The sequence below is a fragment of the Aethina tumida genome, chromosome 2 (genome assembly GCF_024364675.1).
Source record: "Aethina tumida isolate Nest 87 chromosome 2, icAetTumi1.1, whole genome shotgun sequence".
Classification (NCBI taxonomy): domain Eukaryota; kingdom Metazoa; phylum Arthropoda; class Insecta; order Coleoptera; family Nitidulidae; genus Aethina; species Aethina tumida.
The window spans coordinates 33,626,298-33,641,367 of NC_065436.1; the positions used below are offsets into that span (position 1 = coordinate 33,626,298).

The 15,070-nt window shown below is 36.9% G+C and overlaps 4 protein-coding genes across 6 annotated transcripts; 2 read left to right on the top strand and 2 right to left on the bottom strand.

The window, feature by feature from the left end:
* Positions 1-663: 663 nt before the first annotated feature.
* On the bottom strand, positions 664-11,594 carry LOC109598805 (F-actin-uncapping protein LRRC16A). 2 transcript variants are annotated; one of them, XM_020014726.2, is made up of 17 exons: positions 11,359-11,589; positions 10,629-10,726; positions 7,045-7,095; positions 6,778-6,987; positions 6,492-6,721; positions 6,182-6,441; positions 5,286-5,473; positions 5,137-5,214; positions 4,749-5,082; positions 3,695-4,691; positions 2,596-2,818; positions 2,077-2,275; positions 1,724-2,025; positions 1,495-1,672; positions 1,243-1,440; positions 991-1,049; positions 664-838 (listed from the first exon to the last, which is right to left on the bottom strand). In XM_020014726.2, exons 1-17 carry the CDS (start codon positions 11,393-11,395, stop codon positions 734-736), a joined length of 3,747 nt encoding a protein of 1,248 aa, XP_019870285.2. In that variant the 5' UTR covers positions 11,396-11,589; the 3' UTR covers positions 664-733. The 2 variants fall into 2 exon arrangements, with proteins under 2 accessions (XP_019870285.2, XP_049819747.1); XM_049963790.1 differs by lacking the exon at positions 991-1,049 and having other exon boundaries at positions 11,359-11,594.
* Positions 3,000-3,687, top strand: LOC109598808 (adenylate kinase isoenzyme 6). Its single transcript, XM_020014728.2, has one exon. It carries the CDS (start codon positions 3,080-3,082, stop codon positions 3,620-3,622), a length of 543 nt encoding a protein of 180 aa, XP_019870287.1. The 5' UTR covers positions 3,000-3,079; the 3' UTR covers positions 3,623-3,687.
* LOC109598807 (DNA/RNA-binding protein KIN17) lies at positions 7,301-10,386 on the bottom strand. The gene has a single exon (XM_020014727.2). It carries the CDS (start codon positions 10,250-10,252, stop codon positions 9,104-9,106), a length of 1,149 nt encoding a protein of 382 aa, XP_019870286.1. The 5' UTR covers positions 10,253-10,386; the 3' UTR covers positions 7,301-9,103.
* A 169-nt stretch (positions 11,595-11,763) lies between the features above and the next one.
* On the top strand, positions 11,764-15,000 carry LOC109598800 (ubiquinone biosynthesis protein COQ9, mitochondrial). 2 transcript variants are annotated; one of them, XM_049963799.1, is made up of 5 exons: positions 11,764-11,924; positions 13,948-14,225; positions 14,275-14,487; positions 14,542-14,751; positions 14,806-15,000. In XM_049963799.1, exons 1-5 carry the CDS (start codon positions 11,879-11,881, stop codon positions 14,839-14,841), a joined length of 783 nt encoding a protein of 260 aa, XP_049819756.1. In that variant the 5' UTR covers positions 11,764-11,878; the 3' UTR covers positions 14,842-15,000. The 2 variants fall into 2 exon arrangements, with proteins under 2 accessions (XP_049819756.1, XP_049819757.1); XM_049963800.1 differs by lacking the exons at positions 13,948-14,225; positions 14,275-14,487; positions 14,542-14,751; positions 14,806-15,000 and adding an exon at positions 12,037-13,861 and having other exon boundaries at positions 11,777-11,924.
* Positions 15,001-15,070: the final 70 nt, after the last annotated feature.

The window sequence follows — 15,070 nt, forward strand, 5'->3', positions numbered from 1 at the left end:
TGGATTGACATCTACCAAACCATTTAACAAGCATTACATTTGATGTTCTTGGTTTGAATAGACTTAAAGATTGTATCCTACAGACACACAGAAGCAACAAAAATTTAGGAACAAGTAAAAATTCATGTATTTTAAGTGCCAAAATTTTTGCTGTAAATTTATGTGTCTTTACAATTATGTAACATTTTAAAATTTCTAAAATACTACAAAAATATTTAGATAGAATTTAATGCGTCACTAATTGAAATTCTTTATCTAAAAGACGATTAAAACCTTCTTAAAACAACTATGAAAAGTGATGTGAACTCCACCAGATTATAAAAAATATGTAGTTTAATTTGTTTTCCAAGCTGTCTAGTGGCATAAAATTTTAAAAGAGCAATTTTAGTGATGTTAGATTAATTAAAATAAAACACATAGTCAATAAAAACATTTCCTCCCAAAAATAAAAAAAGGCGGAGGAAATCCGAACACGAAATTCCGTCATTTCCAGTCGATCGTATAAAAAATACATGAAAATCTAAAAATTAATTTTGATCCTATTCAGTACAGTGGCAGTCAAGAATTTTTAATACTAACGAGTTATAAAAAATAAATTCGAAAATAGTTGCCCTAACATAGAAGCTAGAGAAGAAGAACGGAAAATAGCAACAATATTAACGCTTTAACGGTGGGAGGGGGCTTTAATCTACACATTTTTTTCCTACGAATTAAGTATGCCTCCAAATGGTTTTTATCTACCTACGTGTGCATCTTCCGTGTCTCTACAGTTGAAGTTGTTGTCGCGACGTATTGCATTCGCACTCGGAGCCTGATCTTGTTTATTAGTTACCGTCGCCTAAACAAAAACACACAATTCATTCAGGATAATTCACACATCCAGTCCATGGGGATTAAAACAATATTTTTGTGCAAATTAATATATTAACAGTACATGAAGCAACGCGATAAGGGTAATAAAGTAGCAAATAAAATTAAAAGAAATAATACCTTATAACGGGATAAAAACTTGTAATCACCACGATCGGGAAAATAACTGGTCAAAATTCCTTAAGAACAGAAAAAGAATATTAAAAGCTGGCAAACACACACACATAATACTTGAAGCAAGACAATGATTTTTGTAAAGCTTCATATAAAGTAAATTACATAAAAACAATATACATGCTTTAAATTAGTGTGGAAAAGTAAAATATAATTAATGCGCTAATATTTGCAGTAAGTTATTTATTTTAAACCCACCAGCACGTTTGAGTTTGATGTCCTTGCCGATCCGGCGATCAATGGATGAAGACTCGGAGCTGTCCAACGCTTCGGCGGAGTCGGGCGTGTTGCCTGTGGAATTATTTGGCGAAGAACCGTCGCTCAACAAGCTAAGATCGGTGCCACCACCCGTTTTTGCCTCGGAATTGACCATCGACCACGGACGTTGTTTGGCAGCTGCATAATTTTAAGTTATAAGCAAGATTTATAGTTTGTGTCTCAAAGGGTTACCTAATTTGGATCCATCAGGCGAAATTTTTGAAAGTGTGCTGCCTGGTGAGTTATCCAAGCTCGCTTCCGCCGCCAAACTACCGTCGCTGCTCTCCTGCGACAGAAGGCTTTCGCCAGTGAGACGCCTCGTTAAAGGTGACGACTCGCACGTCGACTTCCTGCCAAACGATGGGGAACACTGCAACAGGCATGTTAAATTCGATTTTACTACATGCAAATTACGCGGTACCTTGTCAAGGTTATCGATAGACCGCGACCTCGGTGTGGGGGTCATGACGCCCCGCAGCAGAGGCGAATTGCGGCTCAGTTTGGGCGTGCGCCTATCGTCGCTCATGTTGGGCGAGGCGAAATCGTGGTTGGGACTGCCGTCTGCTTGGAACGAATGACAATCGTCCGACGTCGGCGTCACGGAGCCGGGTCGGAAGAACGAGTCCAGCCCTTCGACCAGGTCTTGGCTTATCGAGTCCGTGACGTCGGGTGGCTTGACTAGCGGCCGCGTCGGCGCCCTAGTCTTCGCTCTTCGTGGACGACCTGAATAAGTTTAATTTTTAACTTATGTCAGTTTGTGGGAGGATATCTTACCTTTGACTAGATGTTGTAGTTGGTATGAGGTGTTCGGTAGCTCAGTGACCGAGTCCTCCTCTTCGGAATTCCTCGGTATTGAAGGCAACAGACTGGGTATGTCGTCGGCTGATAGGCCTTCAACGCTGTCCACAACAGATTTTGGTCGCAGTTTCCTGCCGTGCAAGCTTTTCCTTTTTATGGATAAATGTGGTGTTGCCTAATAAATAAATATTTATCATTTATTTTGTAGAAACTAATTTAAATTGTATACAAAACTTTAATTGTGCCATTTAAATAAAAAAATATATATACGGGAAGTAAATGTTTTACGTGTGTATTTCTACCTAAATAATCTAATATAATAAACTACAAGGATATAAACATAATATATTAAAAATAACACTCATGCTTTTGGGGACACACGACCTCATTGAGTACTTACTAAATTTAAATATTCCAACTTCTGCGATAACACAATTAAAAACATTTTATTAGTATAACTTTACGAAATATGTACATCAGTTTTAATTGTCTTACCAGTGGGGAGTGATCTGATTGATGGCTGCTGTCAGTGATGGATATATCACTGGCTCCATGTCTGGAACTGTCCGAGCTGCTCAGTCGAGATCTTCTGGGCGGAGAATCGATTCTTATTGCACTTGCGTCCCCAACCAATATTTTATAGCTGCGCATCAACGCCTCGTGTATTTCATCGGTGATTTGTTCAGACAAATGTGAGGCTAATACTACGTTTAATTCTCTGAAAAATTATCAAATAATTAATAATGATAACAAACATTTTTTACACATATAATGTTTATATAATATTTATTATAAATATACAAAATCATTGTCACTGAAAAAATATATCTATAGTAGTTTTTTATATTTTATATAACTAATGGATTTCCCCCCGTATATGCAGATTGCCACACCTTCGTATACTTTTGACATTACCCACTTTTGAGGTTATGTTTACATGAGAACTTTCACATGTTTTAACATTTGAATCATTTTAATCATGGAAACAGTGCCAAATACTAAAAGACAGGCCCCAAATATACTGGTGACTGGTACCCCAGGCGTAGGAAAGTCGACGTTGTGCCAAAAACTATCCGAATTGACAGGACTGCAGTGGCTAGAAATTTCAAAAATAGCCAAAGAGTACAATTGTTTAGAAGAATATGATGAAGTTTATCAGTGTCCAGTGTTGGATGAGGACAAACTTCTTGACGGACTAGAGGAAGTTATGAGCAAAGGAGGTAATATTGTTGATTATCACAGCAACGAGTTCTTTCCAGAACGATGGTTTGATGTGGTATTTGTGTTAAGAGCTGACAACACCACACTATTTGACAGACTGACAGCTAGGGGATATACTGGCAAAAAACTGGAAGACAACATTGACTGTGAGATATTCCAAACAATTTTGGAGGAGGCAAAAAACTCATATAAACCTGAAATAGTTCATGAAATGTACAGCTTAACTCCTGAACAACTAGAAGATAATTTGAACAAAATATGTCTGTGGCTGCAACAGTGGTTCCAGGATAATAATAGTTGATTTATGTTAATGTTAATATAAAGTGTGAATGACCTTGTTTATAATAAAATTGATGACTAAATCTTTACTCACTTTAATTTGTTCATGATATCAGTCCCAGCTTGTTGTTTGATGCATGTTGTGACAAAATCAATGGGTATCTGTTTTTTTTTCTTGCACTCCTTCTTGATTTCCAGCACCCTCTCATCATCATGAAGCACATAGGGGCATTGTTCTTTACAGCATTTTAACATCTTATCAGTAGTAGCCTGCACATAGTCACAGATACTGTTGTGTATATCATTGGCAACTTGCTGCAGTTTCTCTTCAAGCGGATGAAGCCGTCGATCGTCCCGATGTTGGGCCACTTCCTGCAATCGCACCAGCAATTGTTTGCAGTTCTCCGCGTCTTTAATAACATCCGACGCATGATTGACGTCGTTTTTAGATGCCATTCCATCTCCCGCCACCGTTTTAATCGCCTCCTGGGTCTGAGCCACCAACCTTTCCAGCGCTTGTTGCTTGGAGGCCAAAAGGAAACCGGGTTGTAACGGCAGGGTTTGTGTCATATGTTGTTTTAAAGACACATTTCTGTTGAGGGCGTCTTGGATTTTACGCATGACTATATCGGTTTTCTCTGCGTTTGCCTTCATGCACGGACCTATGTCAAATATTGGGAACGGCATGTATTGCACTGTCTTATTGCTTTCAAGGGCGTAAGCTATATCGTTGTACCCTTGCAGGGTAATATTATTTCGATCGTAAATAATCGTCTTTAACTTGCTGTTAATCTGCAACGCCTTGGCCAACAGTCGGGCGCCTGAATCACCGATCATGTTTCCACTTATGTCGAGTGTTTCAAGCGATTTGTTGTCACCCAGGGCGTTCAGCAGATTGAACAGGTCTGAACGTAATCGGCAGTCGGGAATGATCAGCGATTGCAACAGACATTCGTCGTCTTGCACGATCTGCACGATCGAATCCATTATCAAACCCATGTGCTTCTTCATGCTTCTACCCATGTTTAAGTGCTTGAGTGATTTGTTCTTACTTATTGCTATCACAACGTTACACAAATCTGAGTCCATATCTGTAATTTAAATAATTATTATCATCAGTCACTTTAAAGTAAGTTTCATACACTTACTGTTATCAGAAATGTCCAGACTAGAAATGCATCGGACTCCGTGGACACAGGATTCAAGCACGTGCGCCCCTTGACTCCCCAAACCGTTGTTGCTGATGTCCAGGCTCATCTCCTTCGTGAATTCATTGCACGCAAGTCCAAGGAGCAGGTTTTTTAACGCCTCCTGGGGCAGTTTGCAGTGCGACATGTTCAGGTATTTGAGGTTGAGAGTCGTGCTGAAGAACTGCTTGAACGAAATGGGAGCCTCTTTGCTTTTTTTACTGCTGAATGGATTGCGCGAGATGTTCAGATGCACAAGATTCGTTGTGCAACCCTTCACCAAAGCACCGAAGAGCTGCGAATAATTAATTATATATTACCTCTATACTTATATTATCTGTACACTTACATTTTCTAAAATTACATCCGTAGAAGAAATATCGATGTGCTGTAGGGCGTTAGGTTGCGACAGAAAGTTGTGGAAGTTCTGAAACAAGATTAAACCACACACCGTGTAAATTAGGATAGTTTTAGAGTTTCCACAATAGTGACACTTACAGATATATCATCTTTGAGGCTGTTCCCGCTCAAATTGAGGTAGGTTAAAGTGGTTAATACGCTATTGTTATCGCTCAGGGCGGCGGCGAGATTGTTAACGCCCTTGGAACTAAGCCCGCAATGTGACATGTTCAAATGCACCACACCTTTGTTGAGCCGTTTTATGCAAGCCGCCGTGTAAGTAGCACCTGCGAATTTAAAGTGAAATTTCCCCCACAAACCATGCACGAACCGGAAAAAATCAGAACCGATTATCCACAGGCAAACCGTTAGTTCCTTAAATAGATACAGAGAGTCTCCCCTAACTTATTCATTCAAGTTTGTGGAGAAAGGGAAAAGATATTGGTTTGGAATTTTTATGGCAATTATAACTTGACTAAAACTTTTAAATTAATTTTGAACAAAATTTCATCTTTAGTTTTTAGCCGGAAGTAAGGGTGTTCTATTGAAAATGAAAAATGTTTTAGGTGCATAAATTTAAACATAAATAATGAACACTCTGTATAAAATTTGGGAGTACTAATAAAGGTTCCTTATAAGATGGTCCTAGGTTAACGTGTATCCCAAACATGAACTACCCAGCATCAAAATTGGTGGCATTTTTGTTAGACCAAAATTCAAAATTTTTGGAAATAAAATTATTAACTCAAAAACTATTGGGTTTAGGTACAGCGAGAATTTGAAAATGTTAAGTTATAATTAGTATAATAATTTTGAATCAATATATTTTTCTGATCACCACAAACTTCTAATTAATAAATCAGGCGAATCATCCTGTACAATCCACCACCTCAGATTTTACATTAAACCTTAATTGTTCGTCCTCCACATTCGTGCATTGTGGAAAATCGGTCCCTGTATTTTTCCTTGTCCATGTTATAATCGCTTCCCCTTACCTTTATCTTCGATGGGATTGCACGATAAATCGATGGTGTGTAAAGCAGTGGCTGGATTCTGTTTCAACGTGTTGGACAGTTTATTGACGAAATCCGATTTGAGACCAAGATTATCCAGATAAATTTCCTCCAGGTTCAGCGAGTTGCGCAGGACATGGAAAATCCTATCTATGTTGTCATGGGAGAGCTTAACCTGGTTCGCCCTCAGTTTCGTGAACCAGGTGTTGTATTCTAGGGCACTTATTATGGGTATCAAGTCCCTGAAACATAAACCGTGAGTAAAACGCTATCTCACGTCTTCCCCTCATACTTTTGATCCAGGTATTCGAAGTCTTTCAGACTTAGTTCGCGGGTGTTGAGCGAGACATAGATGTTGTCCACGTCCCACGCTACCTCCTCGCGGTACGTCATGCTATGGAAGTCGCACATGCAGGCGTATTGCGTCGAAAAGCCGCCGCAGGGTCCGACTTCCCTCCTGCTGCTCGCTATTGCCTCCATGTCCCTCAATTGTTGCAGCCTCGTGATCGGTATAACTTCGATCTGAAACGTGTTAAATTGTTTATCAAGTTGGGAAAACATACAAGTTTTTCAGTTACTTTTTTAATTATGTGTTGGAGGGGTACGGTTGGAAATATGTTCCTGATTGCATTGTTTAAGGCTCCTATCATGTTGTCGACTTCTGTGCTACACGTCGAATCCTCTCCGGTCAAAAACGAATAGACCTTGTCGTTGACCGTGAGGCTTAGATGGTTGCCACGTTTGCTCTCCAGCGCCTGTATTTCCAAATAGTGGAAGTGGCAGTCGATCTATGGTTAAAAATAAATTTTATAATATTATTAACTGGGTATTGCCATAAATGTTACCTTCGTTGGAACTTTCGCCGTGAGCAACAATATTCGACATGGTGAAAACACCTAGAAATAATTTAAAGATTAATAAAATATAAATATATAAATAAAAATATAGTTTTTATATCATGACATGTCCAGTTTAATTTATGAATAGGTTAACCACAAAACTTGTTGTAAATATGACTAATATAATTGCAACAAACAGGACGTGGTTTGTCAGTCATCCAATAACTAGTTCAATTAAACAGTAAAATGAAAAAATATCAAATTGACAATTTAAAAACGATTTATTTGTATATTACATTTATTGTATAAACAGTCTTTATTAGGTATATCCTATTATATCCTATATATAAATCTGGACGAATTACTATAAATTTGAAAATTAAAATTAAGTCAATTTTATAATTATTCACACATTTGGCAAATGTCTTTATAACTGACATCTGGAATAACTCTTCCTTTTAATATGCCAGACGTAATTTCAACTTCAGAGCAACGTTTAATTTCATTAATTGACCGAATCAATGCAGTTTCACCCTTAAAAACTCCTCCGACTAATTTCACTAATCGTCCAACGTCTGGTATGACAGTCTCCAAATATTCTTGAGGCAGACTTATTTTCTTCCCCGTGTTCAATAGTTTAAGCGCCGCTATATTTCTATTGACTACTTGTTTAATGATTGCAGTTTGCTTGTAAAACTCTTTACCCAGATTTTTTTTGATAATCGAGACAATTATTCCTTCAGTCAGCCAAAAATCGGTTTTTGTTTTTAACGCCGACTTCCTCATCTTTGGTGTTTCGTTGGTACTTAATGAAGGATTACCTCTTTTGGACATACGTTGAAGAATTAGAGACTTCAGATCATCAGTTTGTAAGTCATTATCGTTCGTTGAGTTAGGTTCCTGTGATTCATCTACCTTCTCAGCATCTGCGTTTTGCGTTTCTTCATTATCGGGCTTCTCAATTTTTACGGTCGCATTATTAATTTCTTCATTTTCTGTAATACAGGAATCTTCTTGTTTATCTTCATTATCAGTTGCTTGGGCTTGTACATTTTCATTTTCCAAAGCCTCTGTTAAAGGTGCAGTTTCCTCACTAACATTTTCACCTTGGGTTTCTGTCAAGCCTTCATCGATTTTACCCACATTCATTGACCAAGCTTGTCCTGCTTCTACCGGGCTCATATCCTGATCTATGTAAGTAACAAACCATCCTCTTTCCGTTTTCTCCACGAGACATTTGCCAGCCCACCCTAGCCATTTAAGAAAATCAGTCAATGAGGTCCATTTCGTCAGGGTAATGTTTATGTGATCCTCTGTGGAAACGTATCCCTCGTAAACTTTGGTGGCATTCACTCGTCTACAATTATATTTCCTTTTTAGGAATTTGAGGAAACTTATGACAAAATCGCTGGACGATCCGTCAAGGCATTCATTCTTGTTGGTGCTTACTGCCCGGTCGCATCGAATGTGAGAGTTGGACTTGATGTGAAAACAGAAACCTCTTCCGTTTCGGTACTGCTTCAAGCACACGCGGCAGTACCACTTCAACTTCTGTAAGACCTTCGTTTTGGATGAGAACGCGTTCTTATAGGGCATGTCTGCGTCGAATTTATTTTTGTAAAAAAGTATAATATTATCCAGACACTGAATCTATTATATTTCATAAGTTGTTAATCGTTGTTATAGAAATGTAATGCCAACTTTGTTTATACAGTCTAGATATCAAATTTTACTTAAAAAATTAACAACTGAAGAAAGTCAAATAATACATAGTTTAAATTAAATTTAAATAGTTAATGGAGTAATGGTAAAATCTCCACTCCAATTACAATTTGACTGTAGCACTGCAGTTTCTGGAGACCCTTCGTCTTCATTTTGTTGACGTGGTGCTTGAATGTATCCTTATCAGAGTGTAGATTGTATTAAAAAACAATTTAAGGAAATGACACATGGTTTAAACTTAAAAAATCATTATTTATTGTACAATAAATACATACAATTTATCAACTTGCATATCATCCAATCAGTTCTAATTATGTACATTATTATATAAGTAAAAACAGTTTCATGAATCATCTAGTTTACATATGTCTTCATATTGTATACCAGTAACTATCCGCCCTTGTAACAAGCCAGAAGCAATTTCAATTTCAACACAAAAGTTCTTTTCATCTATTGATAACAAAGAAGCTGTTTCACCTCTATATGCTCCATTAACAACTTTCACCAATTTCCCAATTGCTGGAATGACAGTTTCTAAATGTTCCTGGTCCAACTTCAGTTTCTTACCAGATTCAAACAATTTTACTACAGCCACATATTTGTCTATAACTTCTCTAACTACCCCTTTTTGTTTGTAGAACTCTTCACCAATACTTTTGGTGATAACTTTAACAACAATGCCTTCAGTTAACCAGTAGTCCTTCCTGTTTTTCTCTTCCTTTTCTTTCTCCTGTTGCTCCTTGATTTCATCCAAAGCAGTTTTCTTCCTGTTGTCCAATTTTGACTTTTTGACTGCAACTTCTGGGATGGCAGGTTTTTTAAAAATCTTAGTTAATGGAGTACCAGTAATATTTTTTTTCGTTTCAAGTTTAATGTCTAACTTTAAAGTCTCCTCTCCATTCCTCTCCAACTCAGTACACTCAGGTTCATCTGATGGCCCAGCCTTTTCTTGTGCAATTTTAACTTGTTTCTCTATGAACTTCATAGTTTTTTCTTCGTCTGTTTTATCCATTTTTAATTTCTTGTTCTTTCTCTCCTCCTTTTCAATTGTGTCTGGATCTCTGTCTATGTAAGTAATGAACCACCCCTTTTCAGTCTCATCCACAATACATTTCCCAGTTCTTCCCAACCACTTAACGAACCCAGTCAACGTGACCCATCTAGTACCGTTCATGTGCACGTGATTCTTATCCGAGATATATTCCTGGTACACCCTGTTGGCATTCACCCTCTTTGATCCAAACTGCCTCTTCAAAATCTGGAGGTAACACTTAGCGAACTCATACGAAAAGTCGTCGATGTACCTCTTCGAATTGTCGGCGAAAAGGAGCAGTTGCCGTTGGTGCGACTCGGACATGGTGTGGCATTTGAACCCATTTTCATCACGACACTGTTTCTGACACATTTGGCAGTACCACCGCAGTTTCTGAAGGCCTTTTGCCTTCATTTTGTTAGCGAGGTACTTGGGCGTACCCTTTTCGGCGCGCGGCATCTTTGTTTTGTATTTGTGGACCTTTGTATTCGATTATTACAAAATTATTTGACGTTTTCGGAGTCAAAACAACCACTGACAGCACTATTGACTGTTTTTCGCAAATTACGACTGAACTTGACGTTTCCAGTGTTGCCAACAGTGGGGCAGTGGGAAAAAAGCGTACGAAATTTAAATATTTATTTATCGATTACTCTTTTTGTATAGATCAGATGTTGTTTCATTCAATTACTTCATATGCTTCATAAGTACTTTGCGAAGGTATGTAGTTATAAATTACGTGATCAAACACAACTAATTAATTTAATAAAGTAAAGCTTGTTTCATTTTTTAAGGCATTTTCAAAAATTTGTGGTAAGTAAACTGTTGTACTTACCAAAACCCTATTTTCAGTCTTGTCTCCTTTTGTTTCCAGACGCACCACATTTTTGAAAAGGATCTTCACCTTATTGCCAACCGAAGATTTAATACTTTCTGTTGAAGCAGAGAAAAATTGTATTAGTATTTAAATAATGTGATAATGGGACAATGAGAAATTGTAGGAGATAATGTTGATGTGATTACATGATTAAATAAAGGAAAGTCAGTTAAAAAGACACACAATTGCTTAATGAAGAGTAGAGATTCTTTTAATTACCATCAGACATATCATAAACATCATCAATCTTAACTGTAAAACATTTCGAGCACATTGTATGATTGTTTACTGAATATATTGTGAAACAACAAGGAGCTGATGTTGACTTATCATTGTCTATGGTTTCACTGAAATGTGGGTGATTAGGTGTATGATTCACTTGAGATTGCATATTCTGGTCACAGTTTCAGCCATGTACAATTTAATAATGATCAATTACAATTCATTAATGCATTGTTTAGGGTCAGTGGGTCAAATAATATTGTTTTGGTCAATTGATGCTACCTATTTGACCATTTTAATTCATCTCGTTTTTGGGCGTGAACTGTAATTTTAAAACACGCATCCCAATTATCAGCTACTCGACACGTCAGAATGTAAATATTTATATTTTGAAATTATTTCCTTGATATTGACACTCCCCTTTCAAGGTTTCGCAAAACAAATGAAACTTAAAAAATGTACATACCATTTAGATCCTTTGTTAATTGTGATCTGGTCGACATAATTTACACAAATATAAATCAGACTCTTCATTTAAATACAGTTTATTTCACTCATTTCATTATTTAATTGATTACAAATTAAAGTCATTTAGCTGTCACACTCATTTTTTGGGTTATTCGGGTGGTGTCAGTGGGTTTTTGTGTATTTTGATTGTAATTCTGCCACCATAAACAAAATCCCTAGTTTTTGCAATGTACGAACTCATTCAAAACAAATTTCAAACCGAGATACAATTTAATACATAAACAAACATTGTTTATCACTTTATATTTTTTAACTGATTGTGATCAAACGAAATAAATAAAACGAAAGTACATGTCAATAACTTCGTCTTCTTCTTCCACGTTTCAATAATTCGTCTTGAGTCAAGACTCTTGACAACGTGAATTCCCCTAGGATCTTAACCCTGTTTAGTTAAAAAATATGTCAAAGGCGAAAGTTTAAGGATATTACTGTTAACAATTCATAAATGTAATTGAAGCATGTCCCTTGCTACCCTATTAACCGCCGTACGGATTAACTTCAGATGTAAGTACCGCTTAGCTGTCGTAACCTAACTTAACCTATAAGAACTGAGTTTTGAGTGCTCGCATTCGCCGAGAAAATAGTCCGGTCGTGTCAAATTATCGTTTGTTTACAGACTTTGGTGTTGGACTTTGAATGCCCGACAATGACATCGACCGATGACTATAGTGATTTTGTGAAAAGTGTTCAAAGGAACCTCGAAGAGGGCAACACGGTTCACGCGCTAACAATCTTTACCGACAACAAGAACAGTGTCGAGGTGCAAAGGAACTCATGGGACCTGATCCCGCTCATTTGCAAATATCTCACAAATAAATATGAAACAGAGCACATTGAAGTGTTCAAATGCTGCGAAAAACTATTGTCTATTGTTTCTGAACAGTCCAATCCAGAGGAGTCTCTTTTACAGTTCATTGAAGAGATTGAGGAGTCCAATGATGATACCAAATTTATAGCCCTCCTTAAGCCTCTGCCTAAGGTTTTTTCCAGAATTCCATTGAAAAGGCTGAACTCCCTTGCCTGGTGTTTGAATGCCATTGAGGTGTACTTGAAGAAAATTGAGCCTCCCAAAGCTGTGAACCTGGTAGGAAAGGAGAAGCTTTTGATGGATACTGATGAGAACAGTGTCAGGATAACCACTTTGTATTTAGACATGTTACCATTCTATGATATGTTCTTGCGAGAAGTTAAAGTAAATAAGAATGAACAAAGGGTTGGAGTCATTCAAAAATTTATGATACAATTGCTTGGAGATCCTTTAGTCTATCTGGATATGGAAGTTTTTGATGGTATTAAAAGTAGAGCTAGAACTATAGCAGAACATATAATTGAAAAGCTGTTTCAAACTGTATTAGACCCTGTCAAGTTTTTAAAAATGACACCTAATGAGAAGGATGGGGACATGTATGTGCCAAGTTTGTTAGGAGTTGCTGTGATGTTTTATTTAGTTTATTCAGAGTTTTTGCAAGTTGGAAATTATCCTAAGGTCTATGCTTCAGACTATTTCTTCCAGAATTCCTTATATCTGGTGACTGAACTGCTCAAAAAAAATAATCAAATTACTGTAGAGAAAGGGCTAGATTTGGCTGCAGCATTGCTAAAACATGTCGAAGGTATGAATTTATCTTATTTGATGCTAGATTCACCAGATCATAGTGAATTTTGCAAAACATTATCAAATGTAATAGTTTACAATGAACTAGAGCTCATAAGAAAGAAAGCTATTGAAGTATACAAAAAATATTTGTGGTGTTTTGACAAGCATGGGGTGTATCTTTTAGTATACAATATTGTTACTAATGAGACTCACAGTGGTCTTATTGGATTTACAATAACTCAGTATAAAGAAGTTTTATTCCAGCAGTTTGCTAATGAAACTGAAATCTCAGAGTATTACAGAGGTGAGAATCTGTTTAAGTTACTGAAACTGGTTTGTTGTTTAAAAAAAGGACCAGAAACAGATTTACTGGAAGTTTATGAACAGATATTGTCATCTTTAAATTTTTTGAGATTTTTGGCTTTGCAAGACAAGGAAAATAGAACAAATATTTGGAATTATTTCCCACACTTGGAAGAAAGCTATTTGTCTCCTTTAAGAAAGGGAATTGAACTTTCCAGAGCACATTATGAACTTAAAGTTAAAGAAGTTAAGGAAGAGAAACCAGAAATGTCTGGGTCTAAGGAGACAGAAATGGTTGTGACAGTTTCTGGGCAGGATCTCCCACATATGGAAACTAGTGAGAAGCTGCAGCTATTGCATTGCTCATTAAATAGATTTGATGTAATGGATAGTGTTTTAAGCAGGGTGATTGAATTAACTGATAAAAAGTAATCTGTTATCATAGTTACTCAAGCAATATGCTATAGAATATAAGAATAAGAATTATTTATCTAATTTATAACTTTTATATCAAGTATCAAATACATTAATTTAAGTCCAACCTGTGTTTTATTTTGTTATTGAATAAAATATACATAAAAAAACTATTTAATCTTGAAACGATGAATTAAATTAAACATATTTTAGCGTCATGCAACTTGAGGTCAACCATTCGTCTGATTTCAAACCAGTCGGCGAACCCGGAGCCCAATGACAGCTACGAAGACGACGTGAAAGAAAAAATTCTATGCGCATCCTTAAAATTTGTACCGGAACTGGGATGGACCAAAGAAGCGTTAAGTGCTGGTGCACAAACCGTAGGTTACCCCGGAGTCGCCCACGGCATATTCCAGAGTGGCGGTGGAGACCTGGTCCACTATTTTCAGCTTTCATCGAACAAAAAATTGGTGGACATATTAAAAAAAGTAAACAATATAGTTGGTTGACGTTTAAAATGTTGTATTTTTCGTGTAGTTTCAGGGAGAACACGCAAATGACCCGATACCTCCGGCTCAGTTCGTGGAGAGAGCCTGTAAGGAGAGGTTGCAGATGATTGTGCCGTATTTGCAGAAGTGGCCTCAAGCTATTGCTATTATGTCGCTTCCGCCCAACGTTCCTAACGCACTGGCGGCCTTACTTACGATGGTTGACGATATTTGCTACTACGCTGGCGATAGATCCGTAGATGTATACGACTTTGTGTGGCTCAATTTTAGTGTATTTTTAAACTGTTTGTTGTAGTTTAACTGGTACCTTAGGAGGATAGGAATAGCGGGTGTTTACAAAGCAACTGAGTTGTATTTAATACAAGATAAATCAAAGGACCATGAAGAGACGTGGAAATTCTTAAACAGACGGCTTATAGAAGCAGTGCAGTTACATGACCTTATAAGTAAATCAGATGTAGCTAGTCAAGGGGCCAAGGATGTCGCTGCTTCGGCATTCGTGACGGTGACAAAAACATTTAAATTTTGCATAGTTCAAATTTTATTGTTTGCTTTTTAGGCAAGAAACATTCTTGGACTAAACTGGAATAGATAGTACAGGATGGAAGTACAAATTTAAACGACATATTTTTATATACGCTCCACCCAAGATAGTTCAAAGTATTTGCTGTAATATATTAACATTTTTGTTGATTCATTCAATTTGTTATTATTTTATAATTATTTAATAAAATGCTGTTGATTTAAGACACCATTTTTGAATTTTATTGTCAAAATGTCCTTTATAAATACATATAAGATAGGTAATTAAAATACTTTATTAT